Below are 25,184 nucleotides of genomic sequence, written 5' to 3'. Positions count from 1 at the left end.
TACAGAATGTCTTTGACAATATGGATCATAAAAAGCTGAGTCTTCTTAAAGAGCTGCTCGTCCATAATGCAATGAGGGCTAAACCATGTAACAGCAGTGTGGGAGAGAGAGACACACAAGGTAAAACTGAACAATGATGGTGATGATATTGGATTTCATTAGAGAAAGTGAACTTCATGGTACAACCAAGGCTATTAAAGGAATAGTTTGTCATCTTGGGAAGTATGCTTAGTGATTAAATACTTTATAAAGCTGCAACCTGTTAGCTTTGATGAGCCCATAGTCTGAGATGTATATGTAGTTTCACGGTGAGTTATGTGTTGATAAACCTAATAATAAATAACACGTTGAGTGATCTTAAGAAGTACTGGTAGGTGGTTCCCCCTGTTTCAAGCCTTCATGCTAAGCTAAGCTAGATGTTACCACCTTTATGAAATCTCCTGTCTGCATGGATAACACACAAGTGTTGAAGTACTTCCTTTGTATTTAATAACCCAAAGAATCATTTCTACCTGTTTTACTCTCTAAACTATTTCCCGCCCCAGCTGAGGCGTCTAAAGCGTTACTGGGAGCTGTTCTCAGGTCTGTGGAAGCTCTCTTATGTAGGCTAACAGGAGAAGCTTGGCAGAACCAGGATTTGCCTGGCCCCCCATACTGTCATACTAGTCCTCCATGTGCCAGGGAATGTGAGCCGCAAGCTGGATCCACACAGGCCGGTGACACCAACATGTGTTACACACAGGTACTGGTCTGGCATTGTCTGGTTTGTATCTTAATCATTAACTGGAGAGTCATTTTGTTTTTCAAATTCCGTCCACAGTTTTCATCCATGAACATGACCAAAGCAGAGCCAGGTAAGGAACAAATCTATACAAAGGTTTGTTGAATTCCCGAGAGCGTCGGGATGTTACGTCACCGCAGTGAGACGGTTCTGTCTTCCCCAGTCCATCTACAGAGCACAGCTGTGTGTCTCAGTGACCACGACCTGTCCAAGCTGGTCAGCATATCTCCTCTCTTCAGGACCCTGCAGGAGATCCAACAGTCGTTACAGACCCTTACCACTGCTGAGTCTAATATGCATCTCCACCATGGTACAGAAACATGGAGTATAAAAGTCCATACCAGGAATTTAACTCATAACACTTAATGGTAAATATGAAGCCTAAATGCAGTATTTCCATCTGTTTTGACAGCAACTGAGGATTCTGTCCAGGAGAACGATGCTGGGCCACTTATCCCGACTACCCTGGACAATCTCTCACCTCAGCATTCGGCCATTTTCTTGTTTGGTTGCCAGGTGATGCAGTTGCTTGCAAACTGCCCCCTTTTCCCCTCTGTGCTTCTGCTACTGGCCAAGTCAATCCCCGTTTCTTCCTCTTCCTCTAATGAGACTCTGCTGGCACATTGCTCAAGGGACTATTATTTTGATGACACCAATCAAATCCTTTATCTGTTGGAGGCAAAGCTTCAGCACGTGGGACATTTCATTGCTACTATTCTGCAGTCCATGGCCTACATAGCCTCAGGTAATCAGAGAGATAGTAGTAGAAAAGAGTGTTGAGAACCAATCTTGTGTCATTGTTTGGCAGCATTCGTGTAATACGACACAATAGCTCTGACAATCATCTTTAAAAGCACAACATATGTAATCCTCTTTGGAAACAATATGTTGTTTGTTTTTCTTTTTTATCCAGGGTCCAAACCCCAGAGCTTTGTACAAGCTCTCCATGAAGCCATTTCAGCTTTAAGCCTTCAGCTGTTCGACGTTTCTTTCAATTGGGACCGAGCAGAGGTGAGTAAGTGCCGTTTAAGCCTCACATCCTCCTCCGACTGCACGAGTAGGGCCAGATTACCCTTTCTGATTTCTTTTCACAGACAAAATTCAATGCTTTTGAGGGGCGGCATGGTGCAATAGTTGAGGAATTTCTCAACATTAGAGTTCCCACTGAATCACAGTTTACTGAGCACCTATTAGCTAGCAGGTTGGTTTGAAAGATAAAACCGTAAAACCGAAAGTGTGGTATGCCCTTCACATGCCAAAATCATGTAACTAAATACTTTTCTGCTTATCTTCCACTTTAGACTTGAGAAATACAAATATTTCAAGTTAGAACAGCTCATCATGAACCTCAAACTGAGTTCAACTGAGGACACAGAGACAGGTAAGACCATTTAGTTGATTTTCAGCAAGGTAGAAAGGTATCATAGACATTGAAAATCACTGAAAACAATTGCTCTGACCAAAACTATTGGTGGGATGGACAAAACATTCTCAAACACCACATATCATAATAAAAGAGTACTTGAACAAGCCATAAGAAGGGCTCATTCTAAGCTGACCAAAACAGGTTTCTTAGATTCAGGTGAATGTACACTAATACACACATAGTTCTAATTATTATATTCCATTTCTGCCAATAGATCCCCAAAATCTGAAGCAATGGACCTTTTAAATGAATCACTACCTATGGGCTGAATATGTACTCAGTTAGCTGATATAAGAAACACAAACTTTTGACACATGTTCAATAGAAAACCTATCAAGGTCTAACTAGCAGTCTTGTTTTTCATGAGATGGGGTTGATGCTTTCAAATCTGGCCTGGAGCCCCTGATCCATAACTGCAGGCTATTCCAAATTCATTTAAATAAATACATTTAAACATAAATTAAACAGAAATGTACCCGCATCAACTGTTAATCAAATTTCAGTCAGACACTTTTCCATTTCTCCCCAGTTAGGCATTCTAGACTTCATTAAACTATTAGATTAATTCCTGGAGAGAAAAAGAGTGAAGTTGATTTTCACCTTCTTTGTTCCAGATGAATGCTCCAATATTCTAGTTAACACAGTTCATGACTGTAATGACAGCATGCCAATGAGCTTTTCTGAAGGCAGTTGTGCTTCTGCCCGATACACAATCATCTTATAATATTAGTTGTTCCAATTGTCTTTTCGATCAGTGCAGCTTCCATTTAGCCCAAATACATTTTTCTGTTCTGAAGAACTAAAAGTCTTATTTGATTTCTGCAGGTTTGCCACCAAAAGGGACACCGATGCAGGTATCATTCAGTTCCATAAATTGAAAAGAACATCCAAGCTCTACACGTTTCTCACTGTTTCTTCATTACAGATGTCCTGCATAGAGGATGAAATTGACCGCATGAATGAGTCTTTCTTGCAGCTGAGCGTGCAGCTAGAGAAGAGAGCTCAAATGAGCTCATGGCTAAAGGAGCGAGAGAACAGTGCTGGCAACCATTCTGTGGTAATTAACAGGAATATTACACGTGTCATATCATTGATGACATAATCCAAACAATGAATGTGCATGGTCATTTAATTCTGTTGTAAGGTCATAGAAATTATCTTTCCTACAAATTTCGACATGCTGGGATATAGATTGTTTTACTTTTTCATGACTCATTATTATAGTATTTCATACATATAAAAGATATATTTCATTCATACATTTACTTGATTCCAGCGTTGTGCTGATGTTCATTTACTCCTCTTCAGGCCTGACTTAAAGGAAAACACCACCGCATTTCCATACTGAACTATGTTCTGCTCTGATGTTAGACGAGGTGATACATACCTCCCTCTCCTCTGTGCGTGCACTCAATGGCTCTTGCGCGGACTCCGCGCAGCGCTAATTTGCTAGCATGTAGCTTGTCCTTAGGATCCAAAGGGGGGTGAAGTTAGAAGCGACCAAGCACTTCCACGTTGTCCCTATTTAAATACGGTTACGTGAGTAGTTACACGACCCAAGTTTGGTTACACAAAATGAAACATGCCAATTTTTCTAAGCGGATAACAAGGATAACTATATAGTATGGCGGAATAACAACTGGAAGCACTTCGACGTCGGCGCAGTAATATCATCACTCAAAACATGACGGGACTATATACCTTCTGCTTGTTTTCACAACCCTGTACGATGCACGTTATAACCATGATGTTTGATTGTTCACAAACTATCTTACTACAACCTGATGCTTCCTCAACTGTGCACAAACTACTACAGGTAGTGCAGGCGGCGGCGTGCAGGTCACGTAGGTTCTATTGGCGGAAGTAAGAGGGGGAGCGGAGTGATGATATTACTGCGCCGACGTCGAAGTGCTTCCAGTTGTTATTCCGCCATACTATATAGTTATCCTTGTTATCCGCTTAGAAAAATTGGCATGTTTCATTTTGTGTAACCAAACTTGGGTCGTGTAACTACTCACGTAACCGTATTTAAATAGGGACAACGTGGAAGTGCTTGGTCGCTTCTAACTTCACCCCCCTTTGGATCCTAAGGAATATACAGGGCCAAGCTACATGCTAGCAAATTAGCGCTGCGCGGAGTGCGCGCAAGAGCCATTGAGTGCACGCACAGAGGAGAGGGAGGTATGTATCACCTCGTCTAAGATCAGAGCAGAACATAGTTCAGTATGGAAATGCGGTGGTGTTTTCCTTTAAGAGAAGAATGTGTGATTCAGTATGCATGCATATGATGTGCCCTTGCATTTGCACATTTGCCTTTTACCACACATCATCTACAATAAACTCTCTGTGATGTATCCTTATTCAGGGGGCAACACCAACGAGCACTCCAAGCCTGAGTCGTAATGGAACAATCCTGCTGGAACTGAAGAGAAGCTATGTATCACAGCGCCTCAATGAGCTCCAAATTGCATTAGGCCAGATCAGACAGAGCCAGCAGCCTGACAGCAAGTCAAAAGACGGGACGAGGAGCGGTACACAAACCGATAGCAGCACCACTCAGCAGGAGCAGAGGGAGCATCGTTCTGGCGTGGATGGCTGCAGTCCCGCTGGCGGCCAGCGGCAGGACAGTATCCCAGCCAGCAGGAGTCACAGCCAACAAAGAGTAGAGAGCAGAGATCTTGGTAACTATAAACTGGAGAGTCCTATTTCTGATCAGCAGATGAGTGGCACAGGCCAGAAAAACAATCCTGACACATTACTGGACGGCCAGATGCTGGAGAGCCGAGATAGGCTGCAGCTTAACGTCCCAGGAAAGCAGGAGCGAAACAACACAACTGGAAATACTGATATTGATGACATGCTGGGACCTACTGATCAGAAACCCGATCTGAATATGGATCAGTGCTGAGAAATGTGCTGTTTTATGCAGATTTCACCATAACTTCTTTCCATTTTGTGTCTGTTTTTTTTATATTCAGCCTAAAAAACGTTAGCTTATCCAGCTACAATGTAATATTATTTCTTGTTTGTTGAGTGTTTAGAGTGTATTAATTAATCTGTGTTAATTTGTGCCAGCTTTAAAAGAGTTGTGTTCATTTGAATTATCTGTGATCTGGAACCAAAATAATTTCTGGCAAACAAGCAGCCATGTGACACAATCTGTCATCTTATCTAAATAGTTTCTCAGGCGTAGGAGTTAACACTGACCTGGAAGACCCGCGATGTTCATTACCATATTTTAATTAAGATAATAAACTTCAGCTGAGTGAACACAAGGTGACACTTCTGTGTGGCTTCCTGCTCACAACAATGTCTTTTGTCGAGGTGGCGACCCCCATGTCTTCATGGATATTTAATATTTCACTGTTTCACATGCAGGTCCTCTCAGCGGCTGCTTTTCATTGTGGTGAGCTTTCTCTATGAACAAGTGGAACTAAAAGTAGCAAATAAACTCTGACCCTTGTTAGAGGAGACTAGGCCACGCGACTGCCAGGTCCTGGGTCTTTTAATAGAAGGTGAGTATTACTACAGGGGTCTGTGAGCCAAAGCAGAAGGTCAGATGGAACAAGTCTTCACTTGCTATCAGTGTTAGCTTAGAGGTCTGTGCCAAGTCCCCCCGAGTCGAATCTGGCATTGCCCTGTAGCTGTGTGTGTGTGTGTGTGTGTGTGTGTGTGTGTGTGTGTGTGTGTGTGTGTGTGTGTGTGTGTGTGTGTGTGTGTGTGTGTGTGTGTGTGTGTGTGTGTGTGTGTGTGAGAGAGAGAGGGGTGAGGTTCAGTGGTTCCAAGATGATATGCCTTATCAATTAGATTAGCTGAAGTTTGACCTGTGTGTTTCTGCCTCACAGTGGGACTTGGCATCATATAACTCCATGTTGAGTTGCGCTCGAGCTGTGTGTGTGTGTGTGTGTGTGTGTGTCTGTGTCTGTGTGTGTGTGTACATGTTTGTGTGGTGACACGTTATGCTTGCTCTAGTTGTTAAGATCAACACAAGGGTTATTTTTAGGAACACTGTCTGTGAGATGTTTGTGTGATTATGTGCATATTTATATATAGAGCCTAATTATGAAATATATGAACTACATAAAAAACATATCAAAGGCTAAATGCTTAAGTCTTACAAGGCTGAGAGTTGTGGATTTAAATCAAACCTGATATCAATTTGAAAAGCAGTGAAACAGGAAAACATCCCCAGGCGGTGACCTTGGATGTTTTCCCATTTTATGGCTTTTATTATATATGGAATCATGGTCAATATAATTTGCCAGTTTGAATAAATACATAAATAAATTAAATAATGCATTTAATAATAAAAAAACGTATTTAATGTCAAAGTAAAAGCACCATTTCTACAAAGTAATGTCACTTAAATGAAAATATATGAAGTAAAATAAGGGATTGCATAAATATTCACCCCCTTTTAAAGTGGCTGACCCGATTCATCAGTATTCCAGGCTACGATCACACCGTGAAGTCAAAAGAACACTCCCATGCAATGAAGAGATACAACAATATTTATGCACTCAACATTTCTGATCAGTGACAGACTTCTTGTGATATCTTTCATACATAATACACATATTTTATGATTGCAAAACCCAGTGCTGGATGCACAGATCCAGATGGATCAAGACTGAATATAGTAGGTCTTTAGAGGGATGATTATTCCACCATTAAGAGCAAGCTGCACATGAGATTTACATCTCCAACATGTTTCATCCATGGCTGCCTGCTGTAATCATGTTATAATCTTGAAATCCTTCCAAATCCCTAGAAATCTGCTGCATCCTCAAGAGGCCCTGCACGCACACACACACACACACACACACACACACACACACACACACACACACACAAACACACACTCTCTTTCTAACCCATGTATACACTTTAATTCACTTTAATGCTTAATGCTGATTGGTTAACGCTGTCATACAGTTTTGGAGTTGGGGCTCTGTTTGGGGATACGTTTCCCTCCATACCACTGTGAAGCTCTTATATCAGAACACAGAAAAACTAGCTTTGTTCACCTTTCTTTTTCTGCAAGTGATTTTATTTTCCTCAACAGTGAGTCAAACATAATGGGTGCCTGTTAAAATAAAGCGAGGCCTGGGTTTGAGGCTTCCCGACGTCTTGCTAAATCTGTGCCGTGTCGCTAAGCAGGCCTCCATGTAGTCGCCATGGTGCTGCATGACTGTTGCTATGGTTTCCTTATCTGCAGGATGTGGTTCATCCAGGCCTGCCATATTTAGTGTGCTTCTCGGATTGCCGGCCTACTGCTGATGCTGACAGCAACACGAGAGTGCACTCAGCTGCCTGCTTGCTATTATTTTTACATTCAAATCTGCTCCAGCAGCTATAAGCACTACTGTGAAAAACCTGTTGATTCACGCTGTCAACAGTTCTCAGGGGTTTACAGCTCCAACACCACGTGTCCTCATGCTCATGGTGATGAGGCAAATGTACTGTTTTTTTTTCTCCACATGTGGTGTTTTAAAAGAAGATGCAAACCGTACATTCCTATTCTCCTCCTCAGTAATCCTGTCATTACTCCAGATACAAAGGCCACAAGATTAAATACTTTGGTGTTTGAGATTATCATGTTTTTTCAGGCCTGAATGCCATATCTATGTTCCTTGTTCCTGTGAACAAATCCGAGTGTTTCTTTGTATCACTACCCTTTCGTACAGAAATATGTACTAAAGCAGGTAATAGATCAATATAGATTTTCCACAAGAACATGTGGGGAAATCAATGTTGATATTTATATTGGATGCACTGCAGATCTATAGAACAGACAGAGGAAAAGAGCCAGATTTACCATTTGGCCTGTTGGCCATTTTATTGCATCCTCATCACATCTTTCAAAATCACTGCAGTCACGAGTCTGTACCCAAATATAGACGGGATGTCACAGAAGATGTCCGACTCTTTCAAGGCTGAACTCCAGAGGATAGAAGATAATTTGATGAGTGGGTTGTGTCCTGCACATAATTGCATCTGCTTCGTTGCTGCAGTGAGTCACAGATGCAGATCAGTCTGTGTACTGACCATTTATAGGATTTCAACAAAAAAGCCGGGTAGAAATCCTTGCATGTTCACTATAATTGTATGCTTTTTGTGTGGATGACTCAGATGCACATTGTGCAGTTTATAGACTTGCAGTCGTACTATTGTAGCTGAGGCTGCAACATTATACTGAATACTATCATTGAAACCCTTCAATGCCTCCTATTGTCGTTTTTGTACAAATAAGACATTGCAAAGTCTTGGGAAGTTGGAAAACACGAGTAGCCTATGACCAAAAAAATCTGTTTTGTCTCGTTGTCTCTTCTTCTCCCCTTTTTAAAACTGTTCAGTTTTATATACCAGACCTCCACATGATACAACATGCTGGCTTAGTCAAAACAAAAGCAAACAGGCTTACGTAATGAGTTGGTTATAGGCCGACACAAATATGTGATATGGTCATGCACATTGTAGTGTAGGCGGGTGTGGTGTACGCATGCGCATCAAAGCGTCTGCCTTGCCGGCGCTAAGTGACTGCTGGGGAAAAAACAAAGGCAAACGAGCCGCGTCCGGGAAATGTCATCAGTCGCCCTTTAATGGAGGAAATAGACTTCTAAGAATCAATGTTGTTCTTTGAGTGGTGAAAACAGAAGACCCGCCCTCAGTGTTTCTTGTTTGTTTGCTGTTTGTGTGAACGCGCCTCGGGATCTCGGCTGCTGAATCCACAGGTTCCTCCTCTTGCGGATGGATCCGGACTGAATGGATCCGGACTGAATGACGGCAGCAGACGGACCGCTGTCTCGCTCGTCACGGACTTGTTTACCGCGCAGACTCGGGGGCTGAATGGTGAAGTTGTCGAGAGAGGGATGATGGACTGCGAGTTAGTGGAAGACTCGTGTTTAAATGTAGTGGTCTGACTTCCCGTCTCTCTGCAGACAGACACCCTGTGGATTGTGTCGCTCGTGAAGAAGTCCGCCGAGGAGCGGCGCTCTCCGTGGTCCTGAACTCGGGCAACTTGAGGGTTTCTCTGTGAAAAGCCAAAGTTAGAGGGGACTCTGCCCACCAGCAGCTCCCAGCTCCTTAATATGAGAACTCAAACCAGAGTTCATCTGCAAGCGTTGGCACTTTTGATTTTTGTTGGTAAGTATGACTGTCTTGTTTGTGTTTGTGAATGATTGCATCAGCTTGTATGAATGGCCTCGTCATTGACGTGTGCAGTCCATCACCGCTCAGCGTGTAATAAATCGATGCATTCAACACCAGGCTTCAGCTACTGTATCCCCCCTTTTCTGTGTCCTTCCTCTAGTTTACTCCTGTCTTTCCCACCCTCTTTCCATGCGTTTGTATGAGCCCTTAGTAAAAGAAAGAAAGATGACATGGAATCGATGTTGTCACTGTGTGCCCTGAGGGGGCTTTGCTTTATGTAAGAGCCCCTGACCCATCCTGGCAACAGTCACAAAGACATCCATGTGGCGAGAGTCGCCTACTGCCTCACTTCACTTCACAGGAAATGTGTGTGTATGAATCCCACTCAGCGCTTCCATCATCCACTTCCTGTCTTCTTCTAACTATTCCATCTCCTGTAATGCTTTCGTTCATCAATCAATTGTTCTTTTCTTCCTGCTTGCCCACAATATTTATCCTCTCCTCCTCCACTTCTTACAACCCCCCTCCATTTATTCCTCCTTCTGTCTGCTAATACTAATGGGCAGAGGCCATCATTAGTGCTTACTGGCCTGGATGATCTTGGATTTGCTATCAGTATTGTGACTCACGTCTCTCCAGTGCTCACGGAGCTGTAAAATTGAATTTGTGTCTTTTTAACGCTTGCTGATTTTTGCGTCTGGCCCAGCGGTGGAGTCGGTGTTAGCTCAGTGTGTAGGAGCTGATGACCTCAATCAGAGAGTGGGCCATGAGTTTATTAAGAAATGTACAGTTAAAACCGGGCCTACCACAGCAGTGTGCTTGGTTGTATTCTCCTAGTCATTAAACAAAGCCTAATAATGTCACTGACCTTGGCGGTTTATTCTACGCCAAATTAAGTCTGTATTGAATGTGCACATTATGGCTGCATCTTTAAGAACATCTACTTTGAAATGGTATTTATAATGGACCCACCCTGAGGCAACCTCTGTGCTTCAGCAAGTACTGAAGAGCTAGAAACTACTGCAGTATATCATTTATACATGACTGCTGACTTCACTTCAAACAAAACAACAAAAAAATACTTCAAAAATGATAGAATATAATTGTATTTAAATAGGACGATACAGTTGACATAGTTCCAATACAGAGAATGCAACTGATGTACAGAGAGTTAATAGCTATTGCTGATTTTCGACTCTTGTCCCTAGTTGGGCTTGTATGTGAGCAATAAAATAATCAGCATAAAACTATATAAATGATCAACATGCTAAAACTATATTACACATAAATAAAAAACATGCGTAATCAGCACAATGGAATATAAAGCCTACATTTACACTGTATACCAATACACATACCACAAAACCATTCCTGTACATTCTTAAATACACCACCTCCAAAATTCACTATCACAACACGAGGACTATATATGGGCACAGCTTTGTTTCTCCTTTAGCCAACACACAGAAAGCAGACTGTCCAAATGTAGTTCTACGGTATGGTATTTGGCAGTTACCAGTCACCATGCCCCCTTTATCCACAAAAATGCGTAATCAACATTTTGCCTGAGCTTTCATCCGGCTAGCCTGCTGACATCTCCATGCTCCTCCAGTCCCACCGAGCCGGCCAGTATGTGTGGAAGTCCCGTCGGAGACTGATGCAGTTCTGGGGAAATCCATGAAGCTGACCTGCATTTCCTGTCTGAAAAGGGATGAGATCAAATCAAAGACACGTGTGGATTGGTACTACACGCCAATCCAAGAACAAGACTTCCCACCTGACAAAACTCACGTGAGTGCCTGCTTCATTGTCGTTGTTGTTCATTGTTGTTTGTGCTAGAATGTACTGTTTAATACATGCCTGTTTGTCTTTCCTCTCTCCTAGATATACGTGTATGATGTTGACAGGCCGGTGGAGGTGGACGGACCCTTTAAGGGCCGTCTGTACTGGAACGGGAGCCAGGACTTGCAAGATCTCTCCATTCAAATCCGCAACGTCACCTTTAACGACAGCGGCGTTTATGAGTGCCACGTACTCCGTGAGTTCGAGTTCGACTTCTTCACTCCCTCGCTCTCCGTCACCAAGGACATCACGCTGAAGGTGAAAGCCAAAGGTGCGGCTCATAGTCTCCCACTTCTTTTCCCGCCTCGTTCTGTGTTCAGGTTTAGACAAACGCTTGGTTGCCGCGGCTCAGTGTTAAGTCCAGCTAAGACTCTGTGAAGAGTTTAAGCAGAGTTGTTCCAGAGCTACATATGAGGTTATTCAGACTTGTGTTTGTCAGTCCGCCCCTGTGGGATTATCAAAATATCATCAGTCCCAGATGACTTAATCTATTGCATAATAAATGTATTTAATTTCAAGAAACACTTTCTCAGCCCTAAAGTTAATTCATATTCATCCTTAAGAAGCTCTTATAAAGGCAGGACTGGTCTGGGCTGTACTGCAAGATCTCAAATATCTAATCATTCTGCATATGATATTTTACTGCATGCTTTACAATATCAGCAGGACTTATTTATGTTGACCAATAGTCTTAGAAGTGAGATACATTTCTGTTTTACATTTACTAGCGTTTCCTTTGCAGATGCAGCATGAGGATGATGATGATGATGATGATGATGATGATGATGATGATGATACAGCTGCACACAGAATATGCTGGAGAGGTTCAGCTCAAGCGTGTTAATTCAGAATCCCTCCTGGTAGAAACATAAGTCTGTGTTGCCTTCTGTGAGCGGAGTGTTCTCTTTGTGCCGTACACGCCCCTCCTTCCACGTTGCATAAAGCGTTTATCTGACCGCTTTGAGTGGGTTTTGCATTTGATTAAATATTTCCACTCGTTGTTTAGGCTAAGTGATGCATCGATGTGAGGGCACTAACAACACCACTTTCCTTCTCTCCCCTTTTGTTGCCACTGTACTGAAAAGGAATTGTTGTGTGTCTTGTTTTGTCTGCCTTTATTGTTCATTAAAGCTTTCTTCTGTTGTCATTGAAGGGGTTAATTCAAACCAACCACTTTGCTATCTATAATAAGGGGTAATGTATTCTGCTTCCCGAATGCTTGGCTTGCTGAATGTGTCATTCCCCACCTTGGTCGAATATACAGTACAACGTGTATATTTGGAAATACCTTTTTTTTAAATCTTTAACTTGACATATACTCTATGTCTGCTTGCACGTGGTATATAGTTCACTATCAGAGGCATTGTAAGTGAGGCCAGGCTAGTCGTAGAGCAACGTTTGGTTTGTACCTGGAAAAAAGAAGAGTGGAAATTTGGATGTGATTGTCCTCCGAAGTGCAACTTTTCAAAAATATACTACAGTTTGATGTTTCACACACATTCAAAAGCCTCTCCTTCACATTTCATACATGTGGGACCAAATTTCACAAAGCTGTCGGCCAGTGTGTACACAGGGAATCGTATTACCATAATGATGTCCATAGTCGCAGAATGGATTAGTTTACGGCAAACCTATCTGTGCTCTCCCATGTACGGGATTATATTACACTAATAGCCTCTATTTGCAGAGAGTGCAGAATCAAATAAGTGAAAGCTGTCAAACGGTCTGGTCAGCAGGCTTTCTGGAATTTGGTACACACTCACTGGCACAGTAGTTCACAGTGGTTCATACTGATCCCCAAATGAAAGATATTAAAGGATTGCTCCACATTTTTTTCCAAGCCAGGTCCACATATGTACATTGAAAGAGTTTTAGAGCTGCACTCATTCTTCCTGTTCATACCGGCCATTCAAAGTCCCCCTGGAAACAATAAAATAAAAGTTAGTACAAAGCTTCAGCCTTCTTCCTTTCAGTATGAAATCCCATCTTTCTGTTACTATTCTCATATTACAGCTCTGTGGATGCACAAAGACAGAATGTAACCCAATCTGATGAATTCATACTGCTGAAGCCTTCTATTAACTTTAGATAAACAAGGAGTGTGGATATTGTCCCCCATTACTTACATTGAAAGCACTGTTTCAATGTTCATAAAGGCATAAAGTCAATTAAATTTAATAACTTAATGAATTATAATGTAATTGTATACATAAACCCAAAGTATGACCTAAAATATGAGGCGTGTGATGCCCTGAGAACCACTGTGACTTTGCTCATCCATCATATTTCATTTTTAAGGGTATCCTGTAGAGTTCTCCACCACTAACAGCACTATGGAGCAATGTTTTTATGAGTGGGTCCCTGTTTTTGATACTGTGCACGCACTTAAGGACGCACATGCATCCGATGCTGGTTTCATGCTACCTTTCTACCCGACAATCCTCTGGGGCACCAACAAATGCAGCAGCAATAGCAGTAAAAGCAATGATTGGTTGGAAACACTGCAATATTTAAAGCATGTTTTATTGTTTTTAAATTGGCTCTGCAAATGTTTTCTGAAGAGGAAACTGTTCATAACACATCCGGTAGACCTTAAGGATTCACACAATGCATTCTGGTAAGAAAAATGTAAACATAACCTTTGTTTGTTTACAGGAAAAGTCCACGGGGAACCTTTAACTCCCTATAGGCTCTATTATTATTGTCAAAATGTTTTGAATGCAACATAGACCGTGCATCATTTTTGTTAAAGTGAACTCCGAACAGGATGCACACCAGAAAACATGACCTTGCTTTGCTTTAAGTTCAGATGCATTGTACTAACTATTGCACATATTGAGTTGGACTCAACTGTTACCATATAAATATTGCCTCCTAAATTATGACTGATATTTGGTTGTGGGTCAGCAGTTCTACACATACATGAACAAGCTTAACAATAGGCTCCCCTGCTTTATTCAATTCAAAAGACGCTCATAGGAAGGATGCATACTGAATAATACATGGTCCTTGCTATTGTTTGTGCTCCACAGCAAGTCACGACCCAGCAGCGCTCTACTCTGAGATCATGATGTATGTGCTGCTGGTGTGCTTGACCCTCTGGCTGCTGGTGGAGATGGTCTACTGCTACAGGAAGATCTCCAAGTCTGATGAGCAGGCGGAGGACACAGGGTGAGTCTCAGACACAAATGTACCGATTGCAAACACAGATAAGTGTGACTAGGGGTGTGGCAGGAAAAAACCTATACCTACAGGCTTTTTTTTTTTCTTTCTATGGCTTGCAGCCCAACAGCGTTTCATGTTATTAGTCACCAAGACGGTTCGTGCCAAATAAGTGTGTCTGGTTATTATATAGTCATTTAAAACATGCTAGAGGCAGAGCGAGAGATAGTGAGTTAATTGATTGTACGCTGCTTCAGTTTGTAACCCTCCTGCAACAGTCGTTTGTCTTTTCCACTACGACTACCTGACAGGCCTGAATAATTCTAAGCACTGCTGACTGCTCTCTTTCCCCCAAAAAAGTGGTGGATTTGCATCTCCATCAGAAACCCACTTTCTGCATCACCTTAGCAGCACTGATAAGGACCCCTATATGCCTGTAGTCAGCTTCCACCGGGTTGTCATGGTGATGACCAGGCTAGTCGATCCAAGTTGACGTTTGAACGGGCAATTTATGTCCCGAACACAGAGCATAATGTGCTCATCCAGATATTGTGTGTTTGTCTGATAGTTAACTCAACATTTTCACGTTTTTGATGGTAATTCAGCTAAAATAGGAGATGTGCCCTCTTGGGCTCTGGGGAATTGTGATCAGCATTTTCAAACATTTCTGGCATTTTATTGACAAAGCAATTACTCAGCAAAATAATTTGAAAATAATTCTATAATAATTTGTATGTAATTGTAGCAGCACATTTTACTGTATTGAGTAATATACATATTATCTATTAAATGTGGATAAACAGCAAGCAACATATATGCCTGCATTTTGTTCAATTTGGAAAGCCCCATAAAATCAATTAGGTCCTTTTAAAATCAATTAATGAAAGCCATGTAAACCATGAAGGGCATATCGGTTAATGTCTTTTTTCTCCCTTTTTTAAAGTAAAGCTTATTGATCCATGAACAGATCAGGAGTGCATATTAATTTAAAGCATCAAGTGATCGCATGTGCATAACTCTGTAAACTTCATCAGTTCCTGCAGCTGAAGGAGTTAATGGATCGTGGCCGTTATTGACCTGTGTGACATCACACCCCACAGCGAGAAGCTACACCCACGCAAAGAGGCTGTTTTATCGTGGTGGGCTTCTTCCACCCAGGCAGATATGTAGGCTACCTTTTGAGGTTACATTTTGTGATGCATTAGTGATTACATCATATTAGTCATGTTACAGAGGGAAACCATGGAGCAGCAAAAGTAATAATCTGTCAAGGGTTGCAAAATTAAGATTGTTCTCAATCTGCTGACTCTTTTTTGCTACTATGAATTGCACTTCCTCTATATGCAGTCAGCGCAACTCTATTTAATTGGTTGCATATTTGGTGAATTTATTGTGCTTATTGTTGCTTTTAAATACTGCAGGTCGTGCATCACTGATTTGCAGCTTACACAATAGTTCCCCCACTGCTCTTTATCTTTTTAAACACATTTCCTCTAGGGGTGTCCGTCACTGTGACATCATGAATTAGGGACAAATATGAATGTGCAAAAGCCCCACGGTGCCCAAAGGGAACTCAGTCATGTTCCACTGCTGTTCAAACCTTAACCAGCACTATTCTGTGGTAGAACGGACCCAACACCAGGTCTTAGACACTCCTCTGTTTTTATACCAATCTGCAGGACAAACTACCTAGCCATTCCTTCTGAGCAGAAAGACCACCCAGCTGCTCCAGTTACCGAATAAAAGCTGTTGTCGCTGACACGGTATTTTACATGTGACTCTCGACCCCTATCAGTGAAATCATTCCTCTCTCTTTCAACTCACCGCTTCTACCATTTATTATTCATAACTGTGCAGCTCTGTCGTGGAGTCCCGTGGCTTTAGCTACCCTCTGTGTCTCTCATGCTCATTCCCCTTCAAAAAGGGCTTTCATTCCTGTCATTTTTTTTTTAAATGTCGCCCGATCACAAGCCCTCCATTCATATTCACTCTCAGGGCCGTGTTCAGCATTTCATTTAAGAGTTCAATAAGAGTATGACCATTTCAAATACATGCAATTCAAACACAGTCCCCCCAGGCACTGATCTGTATTGTGATAGTTTATTATAGCAATCGCACATGTGTGGCATTTGCATGTATATGAAGTAAGGCTACTGAGCTCCAGTAAAATGATGAAAGGATACCGTTGTTTATGTAAATGAGATGTTATTGAATTTGTATACAGTATAATATTGCTGTCTGTAATATGCCACTTGTTCTCTTGCACATAAATCAGTCTGTGTTTAATAAGATTGAACATCTCTCTGCTCTTTTTTAGGTATTAACCAATCACGATGGAACTTCAGTGACGGTAAAAGGCACCGAGTATCATTACTCCCCGGCCGCCACAGGAATCCTGCCAACCGACCTCCTCATCCACTGTGTTATGTGAAAAGCCAGTAAAAAAAAAAAGCTCAATTTTATTTCGCCCTCACATTTTTTTTTTTTACCTTTGTGTCAGACATCGTAGATGAAGTGTTTTCACAAACACAGCAGGTTAGAGAACAGAAATGTCCTGCACTTATTATGTGATAAACACCAGCCATGCTTCATTTGGACCTGCCAGTACAGAGTCACTGAACTATTTTCTTAGTGGAGTGTCTGTGATTTATAACCTATAAACAGAAAAGATCTAGTGGAAAAAACTCTCCTCCTGCAGTCAAGGCTGTTGTATGCGATTTATAAACCGACTCTGTGGTACTCCTTTAGTTCATTTTGTTTTATACACTTTTATAGACCACGCTTACATTTTGGCTCACAGTTTAATTTGTACCGGCCAATGACTTTATAAGGAAAACGGATTGCACAGCTTTTATACTGTATGGATGTGCATTTCTCCCATTTCTGCCTTCTGTATAAGTGAAACCACAATGTAATGGGAATATAGAAGAACAGAAGTCCTCCCTATAGCTATACATCTTTAATCTATGTCCGGCACTGATGTCAAAGTACATTCAGGAGGTTTTACTATAAAATGTATTCTAAAACTGTTGCTGGTGTTCTATAATAGCATTGCTATTGCAAAATGTGTACAGAACACCATAGGAATGTAGATATATTTTGCGATTTGCTTACAGATGTGTGTGAGTGAGCTACTTTTGAACTATTAAATACAATGCAGTCCAGCGTCTTCCTCCTTCTTTTTAATTGTAAGCGAGGACTCCATTGAAATCGCACAATGGCAGAGCTGATGAATGTTGAGAGGAAAATGCAGTATTGACTCTCAGCACCGTCATTCTTATGTTCTCCTTATTATCTGTGACTGGTTGAAAGGAAGAGCGTGGGTTCGAAAGCAAGCACATTAAGGACCTCTGGTCTTTGCAGCTTCCATTAACGGTGCAGAAACGCAGCAAAAGAAAAAAGACTTTTGTACATGAAGTACGCTCTTTGTGTTTCTAAATGTCCTGAGCTGAGATACAGTACTCTACAGCAGAGAGTTGAATTCAGTGGGAGGAGAGCCGGTCAAGATAAGCAGGAGGAGAAGAGAGAAAGAGTGGCATTTGTGGAGGGATGTGATGTACATTGCTCTTTTAGCGAGCCATGACCCACAGCATGTGACAGATATAGCAGCAGCTGTTGTTATAGCAACCCAGGCATGCCTGTAGCAAGGTAGATTGCTTGGCAAAGACGTTACCGTGTGATAGTTGAGACACACAGCCATGTAAAGATGTCAAGTGGTTTATTACCTAATGTACGTAACATTTAACCGGCATGGAAGGCGGAAGAAGCCTCCACAAACCTACCAAGGTCAGGGATATAGTCTGAAAGGCAAATAGCTAATCTAACAAGTGTAACCATTACCCATCCATCAAGTTCACATAGATTGGTTATTGATTGTACCCCACATCACATAAACTCTGCAACAATATGGAATTATGGCTTTCAGATGCAATGTGAAGGTGCAATTCTGTCACCCTCCTGTCCCTCTCTCTCTCCCTGCCTCTCTGTGTCTCTCCTCCTCTCTTCTCTATTGTTACAATGAGCCTCCCAGAGGATACAACCCAGTAATATGGCCTACATTCTACGAATATACGTTTAAATTAAACCACCGGAAGCCACCCGCCTTCCTGCACCAGTAACACATCACACCAAGAACACGTATTAGCGTGGGCTTACACTCTCTTCATTTGGTGCAAATTTCACAAACGAATGACAGAAAGGGCTTTAGTAGTTCAATACTCGCAGCGGTCTGTGCATACAGTACAATACTGCTACAGTAGGCTTCCCTATATATATATATGTGAGCCTGTAGTTACCAGTTTCTCACTTTTCGCCTGAGAATGGCAGCAAGAGTAGCAGCTATTTTTCATTCTGCTGTCAAAAAATATGACCTTAAAGCATCATTCATGTAATCTGCAGAGCACAGCGCTTGTCATCTATGAAGGGTCTTTGTCTCCCCCTAGTGTAAAGCACATCAGTCATCAAACCTTGATATGAAATCAAAGACAACATATGAACGTCAAGGTCACTGACATTTGTTTGATGAGGAGGGTGATGCCGTAATCTGCAAGTTGCTGATGATTCTACAGTTATTTCTGATAATCATTTCATTGGTTTATTGATCCTATCTGTTTGATCATGGCTTGATCAGAGATAATTGACTGTGGGCCGGGCGCTGATCACGCCGTACGCTGCCAGACATCAGAGATCACAGTCGTCCAGAAACGCAGGTGTCGATTGTTGATCAATAGTCACTTTGCTCGAAGCCGAGTAGCATCTGTCTACACATCAATGAGTTATGATTGATCGCAACATATTGATAAAAAAAAGGTAAGTTTGTTTTTTCTCTCTCTCACTAGGAAAGCCGGTAAACTTTCACCCAGTACCCCCTCCTCTCTCCTCCTGAGGGGTCTGGAGAGATTTTCAGAGCATTGTACTAGACCAAGCTGGAGCTAAGGATGTGTTTCCACAGTAATTCTGATGCGTTTCCATTTCTTACAGAGGCTGAAGATGAATGCACACAATTCAAATGAAGGCACAGAAATTGAATAATCTCTTCCGAGGAAGAATAATTCTAAATCTCTACACATTTAATGCCATGTACTTCTAGACAGCACAGGGCAAGAAAACTCCCCAAAACCCAGACCTTATTAATTCATTTCTGGAACAAATTTCCAGGTTAAAAAAAAAATCCAGCTCCATTACAGCCTTCCAGCCAAGGGCAGACTAGAGGTATTTTGAATTGCAAACAATCTCTATTTCAATAGACATAAATTAAACTGGTCTTCAGGGACTCTGACCCAAGAGAGCGTTAAAGCCAGACCGTTTTCTTCTGATCCACCTGGGTTGATAATAAATAAGTGATTAGACTCACCTTTTGAGAGCAAATGGTGTGATGGAGAAATTAGAGAACAGAATGACGGGCTTATTTGAAAAGTAAGCCAATTTAGACATGTAACAGATCATTGCACAAGGTTGTCATATGTTGATTAACTGTAAATAGCTCTACAGACAGACTGCATGGAACATCAATAATTGATTTGGCAGTCATTTACAGACTAAATAGGATTTTGTCCATCTGAAAAGACAAACATGGGTGTCCTGGTAGCATATGTTTGAGCTCCATGCTCCTTTTACAGCTTGTAGTCCGCTCTCTCTCCCTTTTTCCTGGCTCTCTCTATCACTGTCCAATAAAGCCAATAAAAGCCCCCAAAAATGAAAAAAGTTTCACATTTAAGGAAATGCATCTTCCTGCTTTCTTGCTTACAGTAAGATGAGAACAGATACTACTCTCATTGGCTGTCTGTCCTGTAAACATAATGCTGGAGCCAGCAGCCAATTAGCTTAGCTGAGCATAATGACTGGAAACAGGCCTGTCCAAATGTAACAAAAGCCACCTTCCAAAAAAAGAGATAATTAGTGCACTAAAGGTGGTAGACAGACCCTTGTGACCTTTCAACAGAACCAGGCTAGCTGTTTCCCCCTGATTCCAGTCTTTATGCTAAGCTACGCTAACAGACTGCTGCCTAAATATTTACTAAACAAACATGAGAGTGAAATCAGTCTTCCCATCTGAATCATCAAGAAATGTATTCCCTGAAATATTAAACTATTCCCTCAATTTATATTCAAACCATCTGAAAAAAAGCAAAAAGAGTGCTTTAAAAAACCACTCATTTGTATCTTAGTGCAAATAAAATGTCAAACTACTGCTCCAGGGTCTTCTAATGAAAACCAAAAAATCTGATCACAATTTTGCTGAAAATAGACGCGCACTGTATCACATTTCTGCTTATGCCTGTGTGGTTAATTGGCAACATCACTATATTATTTAGTCAGTATTTGATTAGCCATTTCCCCTTTCCCTCTGACTCATCCACTCTTCAAAGTCAATACATTTTATGTAAAGAGAAGCTGCTGCACAACACATCACTCAAGTGTTTATAGTCTCTGTCAGCTGTTAGATTGCACCTGAGCAACTTTGAAGCACCTCTGGAGAACCTCTCCACTTAAGTTTAGCATAATCTGGCTTGGGACAATGCACAGACCGCCTGTCGGTATAATTACATCAACCTCGTTGTTGTGTTGTTGTCATGCCCCTGTGATGTCACTGGCATGAAGGAGAGCAAAGAGGTTGTGTGTTTGACAAATAGAGCGCATCTCCTGACGGCTGAATGAGAAACGTATATTCTCAGGAAAATGTGTGATCAAAAGCAACATCTCACCATACGTGTGATATTCATAGAGACATTTTGATAAACCTGGCATGCCTTCTGTAATCTGGTATTTATTTTTACAAAGCATGTTTGGTTTAGTTGATTTTTCTTTAAATCCAAAGCAGATGTGGATGCAGCAGCAGATGCAGCAGACCTGTAAGTGGATGTAAGAATCGCTGGAAGACTCACACTTGTGTTCGCCTACTGTGTGGATTATGAGAACACAGTTGCACGTTTATTTTCTTCAAATATTGCAGCTGATCCGGGATGTTTGCCTTATCTCTAGTGTGTGTTACCAAATAAATCGTTGAACACAAGCCACACCATTGTCTTTGCTGTTGTCACTGGGCTGATACTGCAAAAAAAAAGAACAAGAAAAAAAGGAAAGAGATAACATCCAAAACCCCAGCTGTGTAAAACCCCTGATCAAAACTGCATCCCTGAAAACAAAAAGCCTTTCTCTGTACACCTTCACCTTTCCTCTCTCCCATCCGTCATCCCATCCCCCATCATCCACCCGCATTTTAAACAAGAGGCATCTTTGATTAGCGAGACAAAGAGGAGCCCTTAAATAAAAACACCATTTACAAGTCAGACTCGGGAGCGAGGCAGTGACTGGGTCGTGCTTTTTTCCAATTTGTGATGAGAGGATGGAGCTGGCCCGTTTGCACAATGACGTCGCAGCTCTATTGTTAGTGAAATGAACACCTGGCTGCCAGCGGAGTGCTAAATCACGGCTGTGTGACACAGACACACCTGAGACAAAATGACACAAAGCAGAACATTACAACGCAGGAGGTTGAATTCAAAAAGGGAAGATGGTGTGGACTTTTTAATCAAACTAACCAGCCGATCCATTAGATGATACAGTATGGCGTCCTGCTGTATTAACTGCAAGATGGTTTCCAAGGGAGAAGAGGCATTGACAATGAAATGGTGCCAAACCTCATTAAACAAAAGTGGGGGAGAGGGAAATTATCCCAGCGGATCGCCGAAGATATCTAATTGTGCTGTGTGGTCAAATGTTGATAAAGGGAATGGGAAGCTTTTAACACATTGTCAGATCTCTGACAAGCTTGGTGCTTTATTATTTCTTCTTGCAGCAGCCAGAGCAGCAGAACTGATGTGCTTCTTGACACTAGTTAGAGAGAGCCCCCACGTCTCATAAGTGTCCCTCCAGAAACAAGTGTGCTCACATGCATGTCTCAAATAAATGATAACTCGCATCTCACAGCCAGAGTCTTATATCGCTTTTCCTTGGGATCAAAACCAAATTAATTAAACCCTTCAATTCCCTCCCATGCCAGCAGGTTGAGTCCGTGGAGTACAGGGTTATGGATGGTCAGTGACACAAAACAGCTGCTCTTCTCCGCTGCCACCTCATGCATGGTGGGAGACATGTATTTCAACAATAAATCCAAAGACACTCAAGTGAAAGCTCCTTTTGCCACAAATCCTGCGGGATCAATTAACACAGCGTGCACATGACATACGTTTCATCCACAGCTATAAACCCTTTAAAATGGCAGATTATTTCCTTTTATTTACACAATTCACAGCATGGCCTTTGTACTTTGAGTGCGCCTTCGAGCTTATCTGGCAGAGATGAATGCCCACATCCACTGTGACTAAAGGAATAATTTGGAGTTGCAACTAATGGATCACAGGATCAATAGCATAACCACACAGCATAGCCTGTTACTGAAGATTTCCTTTTCACAAACACGCAGCAGTTGACGAGTCGTGGAAACAGCTGGCCTTATCTGCCTCCACTCCACTTACTAAAACTTGGGATCAATCCAACCTGAACACATTTAAACCTCAAGAGTCTACAGCCATGTGGATCTGGGAGGCTAACTGCTAACATCAGCATGCTAGCATTCATCAGGTTTACCATGTTAACCATCGAAGCTAACAATCAATACTTCTATACATTCAGGCTCCAAATACAGATGGTGTGTGTGTGTGTGTGTGTGTGTGTGTGTGTGTGTGTGTGTGTGTGTGTGTGTGCGTGTGTGTGTGTGTGATAATTAGCACTAAACACAGCCGGCCCTGATAGGATGTGCAGGTGTGTGGTTAATCATCTGGGAACCATGCATGTCGATACAATATTTTGTGACAAATTATCTACGTGTGGAAATATTTCACAAGGTGAAGACTTTGACCTGCTGGTGGCGCCAGATGAAAAGTCGGGGATCACCAAGTCTGTAGGGTTCAGCCTTTGGGGATCATGAATGTCTGTAGAACGTTTCATAACAATACATCTTAAGGGACGGGGATGGAGCCTGACTCTTATACTAACTGGGAGGGTAAAAAGAAAGTAGAACACACATAATAAGTGATAAAAATAAGCCAGATTTGATATAAAACATGGTTATAAGAGCAGAGAATAAGACAACAGACAGCATCATTATCACAGTCTCTCCTCCCAACACAGCACCTTCCCCTTGCAACACTCAGCAGTGAAGATCAAATGTACTTCCCCTCGTGAATTTGACCTACACTGCACCACAAGAAAAATCACTTAACCAAGTGAATTTGATCGAGGTTGAATTGGATCGGGTTACGTGTTGTGCAACTGTGGAAACAGGCACAGAAAAGGTGTGATTGAAGACAAGAATAGACCTTGACTGAGGCGAGGCTTTTCCCAACAAAAGCAACGCTGCTTCTCAGCAGCTGTCCAGAACCAATTAACCTCTGGACAGCCGCAGGTAGGAATTTAATACTCAAACTGACCATTTAAATTGATGACATGAAACGTGTGTAGCTGTCAAAATACAAACATAATTATATCTTTGTGAGAACTGTGAACACCAACCATATCTTGTTACAGAGCTGCGTAATTAATTGTTGGATCCGGGACTAAAACTGAATTAGGACTAACAGGAGGCACAGCAGCAGCAGGGTCGTCCTTTTATTTCTCTTGCTTTAAGGTTCGTTTTGATAAATAAAAACGAAAGAATAAGATCCATATCGACTGTCATTATATGCACATTGGGGATGAATATGAAAAATATTGAGCTGATAAACCATTCAACCCCTTCATTCTTGGTTTAATCAGTACAGAAATGTATGCATGTCTCTCTCTCGCTCTCTCTCTCTCTCTCTCTCTCTCTCTCTCTCTCTCTCTTGTCTTCATATAAAAGAAAAATTCTTAAAGGTCTCCCAATGATGCAGATAAGTCTTTTCTTCCGATAAAATGGTTTCCTTGTAAAAGGCTGCCTTAATTGAGGGTGATGGAAACATGCATGCACACACTCATATTTGTCCTTCAGTAAATTAATTTCCTGGGGGGAAAATGAGTTATGTGGGAGATTTTCTTGTTTCAATCTTGTCATAACTGGCAGCCTGAATATATTAGTCTCTCCAATGCTAAAATGAATTATACCGTGTAAGTTTCCATCTTCATCCGGGATGCAGAGGATTAGCAAAATATTTCAAAGCAAAAGAAATGAAAAGGCAGATGTGTGTGTGTCACTGCTCAGAACTGAACCGTATGTTTTTCAGGAAACAAACCCCTGTGTGAGCCGGTGATTTGCTTCTCATCAGGAGTTACAGACAACACACAGTCAGTTTCTGTGCACTCACATTTTTGCCATCCCAGATTTCAGAGTAAATTTCCAGTTGGTCTCTTGGCATTTTGCCTCTATTCATATTCACGATACAGTGAAGGAAAAAAAAAAGAAAAGCCCAAAGGGAACTGGGTGGCTGCTCTTTTAAAACCACATACAAAGCTTTTACCCTTTCCTCTGAGAGAGTGCTGACATCTATTTTACAATGACACACTTCACATTTTCACATTCGCTGAACCATTTAGTTTCTAAATATGGCGTTTAAATATCAGCACGGAAAAATGATGAGGTGAAAATGAAGTTCACTGTGGAAATTATGGGAATCTTCAAAGTAGGAAAATACCAGAAACTGCAAAAGCATGAATATAAAATACACAGGATTCAGATCTATAGGCCTGAGCTTTTCATAGCCTATAGGAAAGGCTGGAAATGAAGCAGGTGAAGCTTGGTGAGAGCACACGGCTTGTGGACCGTCATCTTAATAGGCCTCCCTGATTGCTAACAGCTCTGCAGAATCAACAGTGGGGGTTGGTGGTAGCCTGAATGTTGGAGGA

The 25,184-nt window shown here is 41.7% G+C and overlaps 2 protein-coding genes across 3 annotated transcripts in view; both read left to right on the top strand.

Moving 5' to 3' along the window:
- LOC311020295 (uncharacterized protein) overlaps positions 1-5,472 on the top strand; it is a 39,911-nt gene extending 34,439 nt beyond the window's left edge. Inside the window, exons 71-81 of the mRNA XM_084020264.1 lie at positions 6-120; positions 546-742; positions 821-854; positions 945-1,091; positions 1,194-1,526; positions 1,695-1,792; positions 1,876-1,982; positions 2,083-2,162; positions 3,033-3,061; positions 3,133-3,264; positions 4,573-5,472. Of these exons, the coding sequence (XP_083876390.1) occupies positions 6-120; positions 546-742; positions 821-854; positions 945-1,091; positions 1,194-1,526; positions 1,695-1,792; positions 1,876-1,982; positions 2,083-2,162; positions 3,033-3,061; positions 3,133-3,264; positions 4,573-5,115 (1,815 nt within the window). The 3' untranslated portion in view covers positions 5,116-5,472. The remainder of the gene's footprint in view (positions 1-5; positions 121-545; positions 743-820; positions 855-944; positions 1,092-1,193; positions 1,527-1,694; positions 1,793-1,875; positions 1,983-2,082; positions 2,163-3,032; positions 3,062-3,132; positions 3,265-4,572) is intronic.
- Positions 5,473-8,739: 3,267 nt separating this feature from the next.
- scn3b (sodium channel, voltage-gated, type III, beta) lies at positions 8,740-17,517 on the top strand. Of its 2 annotated transcripts, XM_084019073.1 has the most exons (6): positions 8,740-9,353; positions 10,972-11,150; positions 11,244-11,472; positions 14,234-14,372; positions 16,043-16,126; positions 16,681-17,517. In XM_084019073.1, the coding sequence occupies exons 1-5, from the start codon at positions 9,299-9,301 to the stop codon at positions 16,104-16,106; spliced, it is 666 nt and encodes a 221-aa protein (XP_083875199.1). In that variant the 5' UTR covers positions 8,740-9,298; the 3' UTR covers positions 16,107-16,126; positions 16,681-17,517. The 2 variants fall into 2 exon arrangements, with proteins under 2 accessions (XP_083875199.1, XP_083875200.1); XM_084019074.1 differs by lacking the exon at positions 16,043-16,126 and having other exon boundaries at positions 8,742-9,353.
- Positions 17,518-25,184: the final 7,667 nt, after the last annotated feature.

This window comes from Eutrigla gurnardus, assembly GCF_963514095.1.
Source record: "Eutrigla gurnardus genome assembly, chromosome: 10".
Classification (NCBI taxonomy): Eukaryota; Metazoa; Chordata; class Actinopteri; order Perciformes; family Triglidae; genus Eutrigla; species Eutrigla gurnardus.
This window is presented reverse-complemented; position numbering and strand designations above follow the sequence as displayed.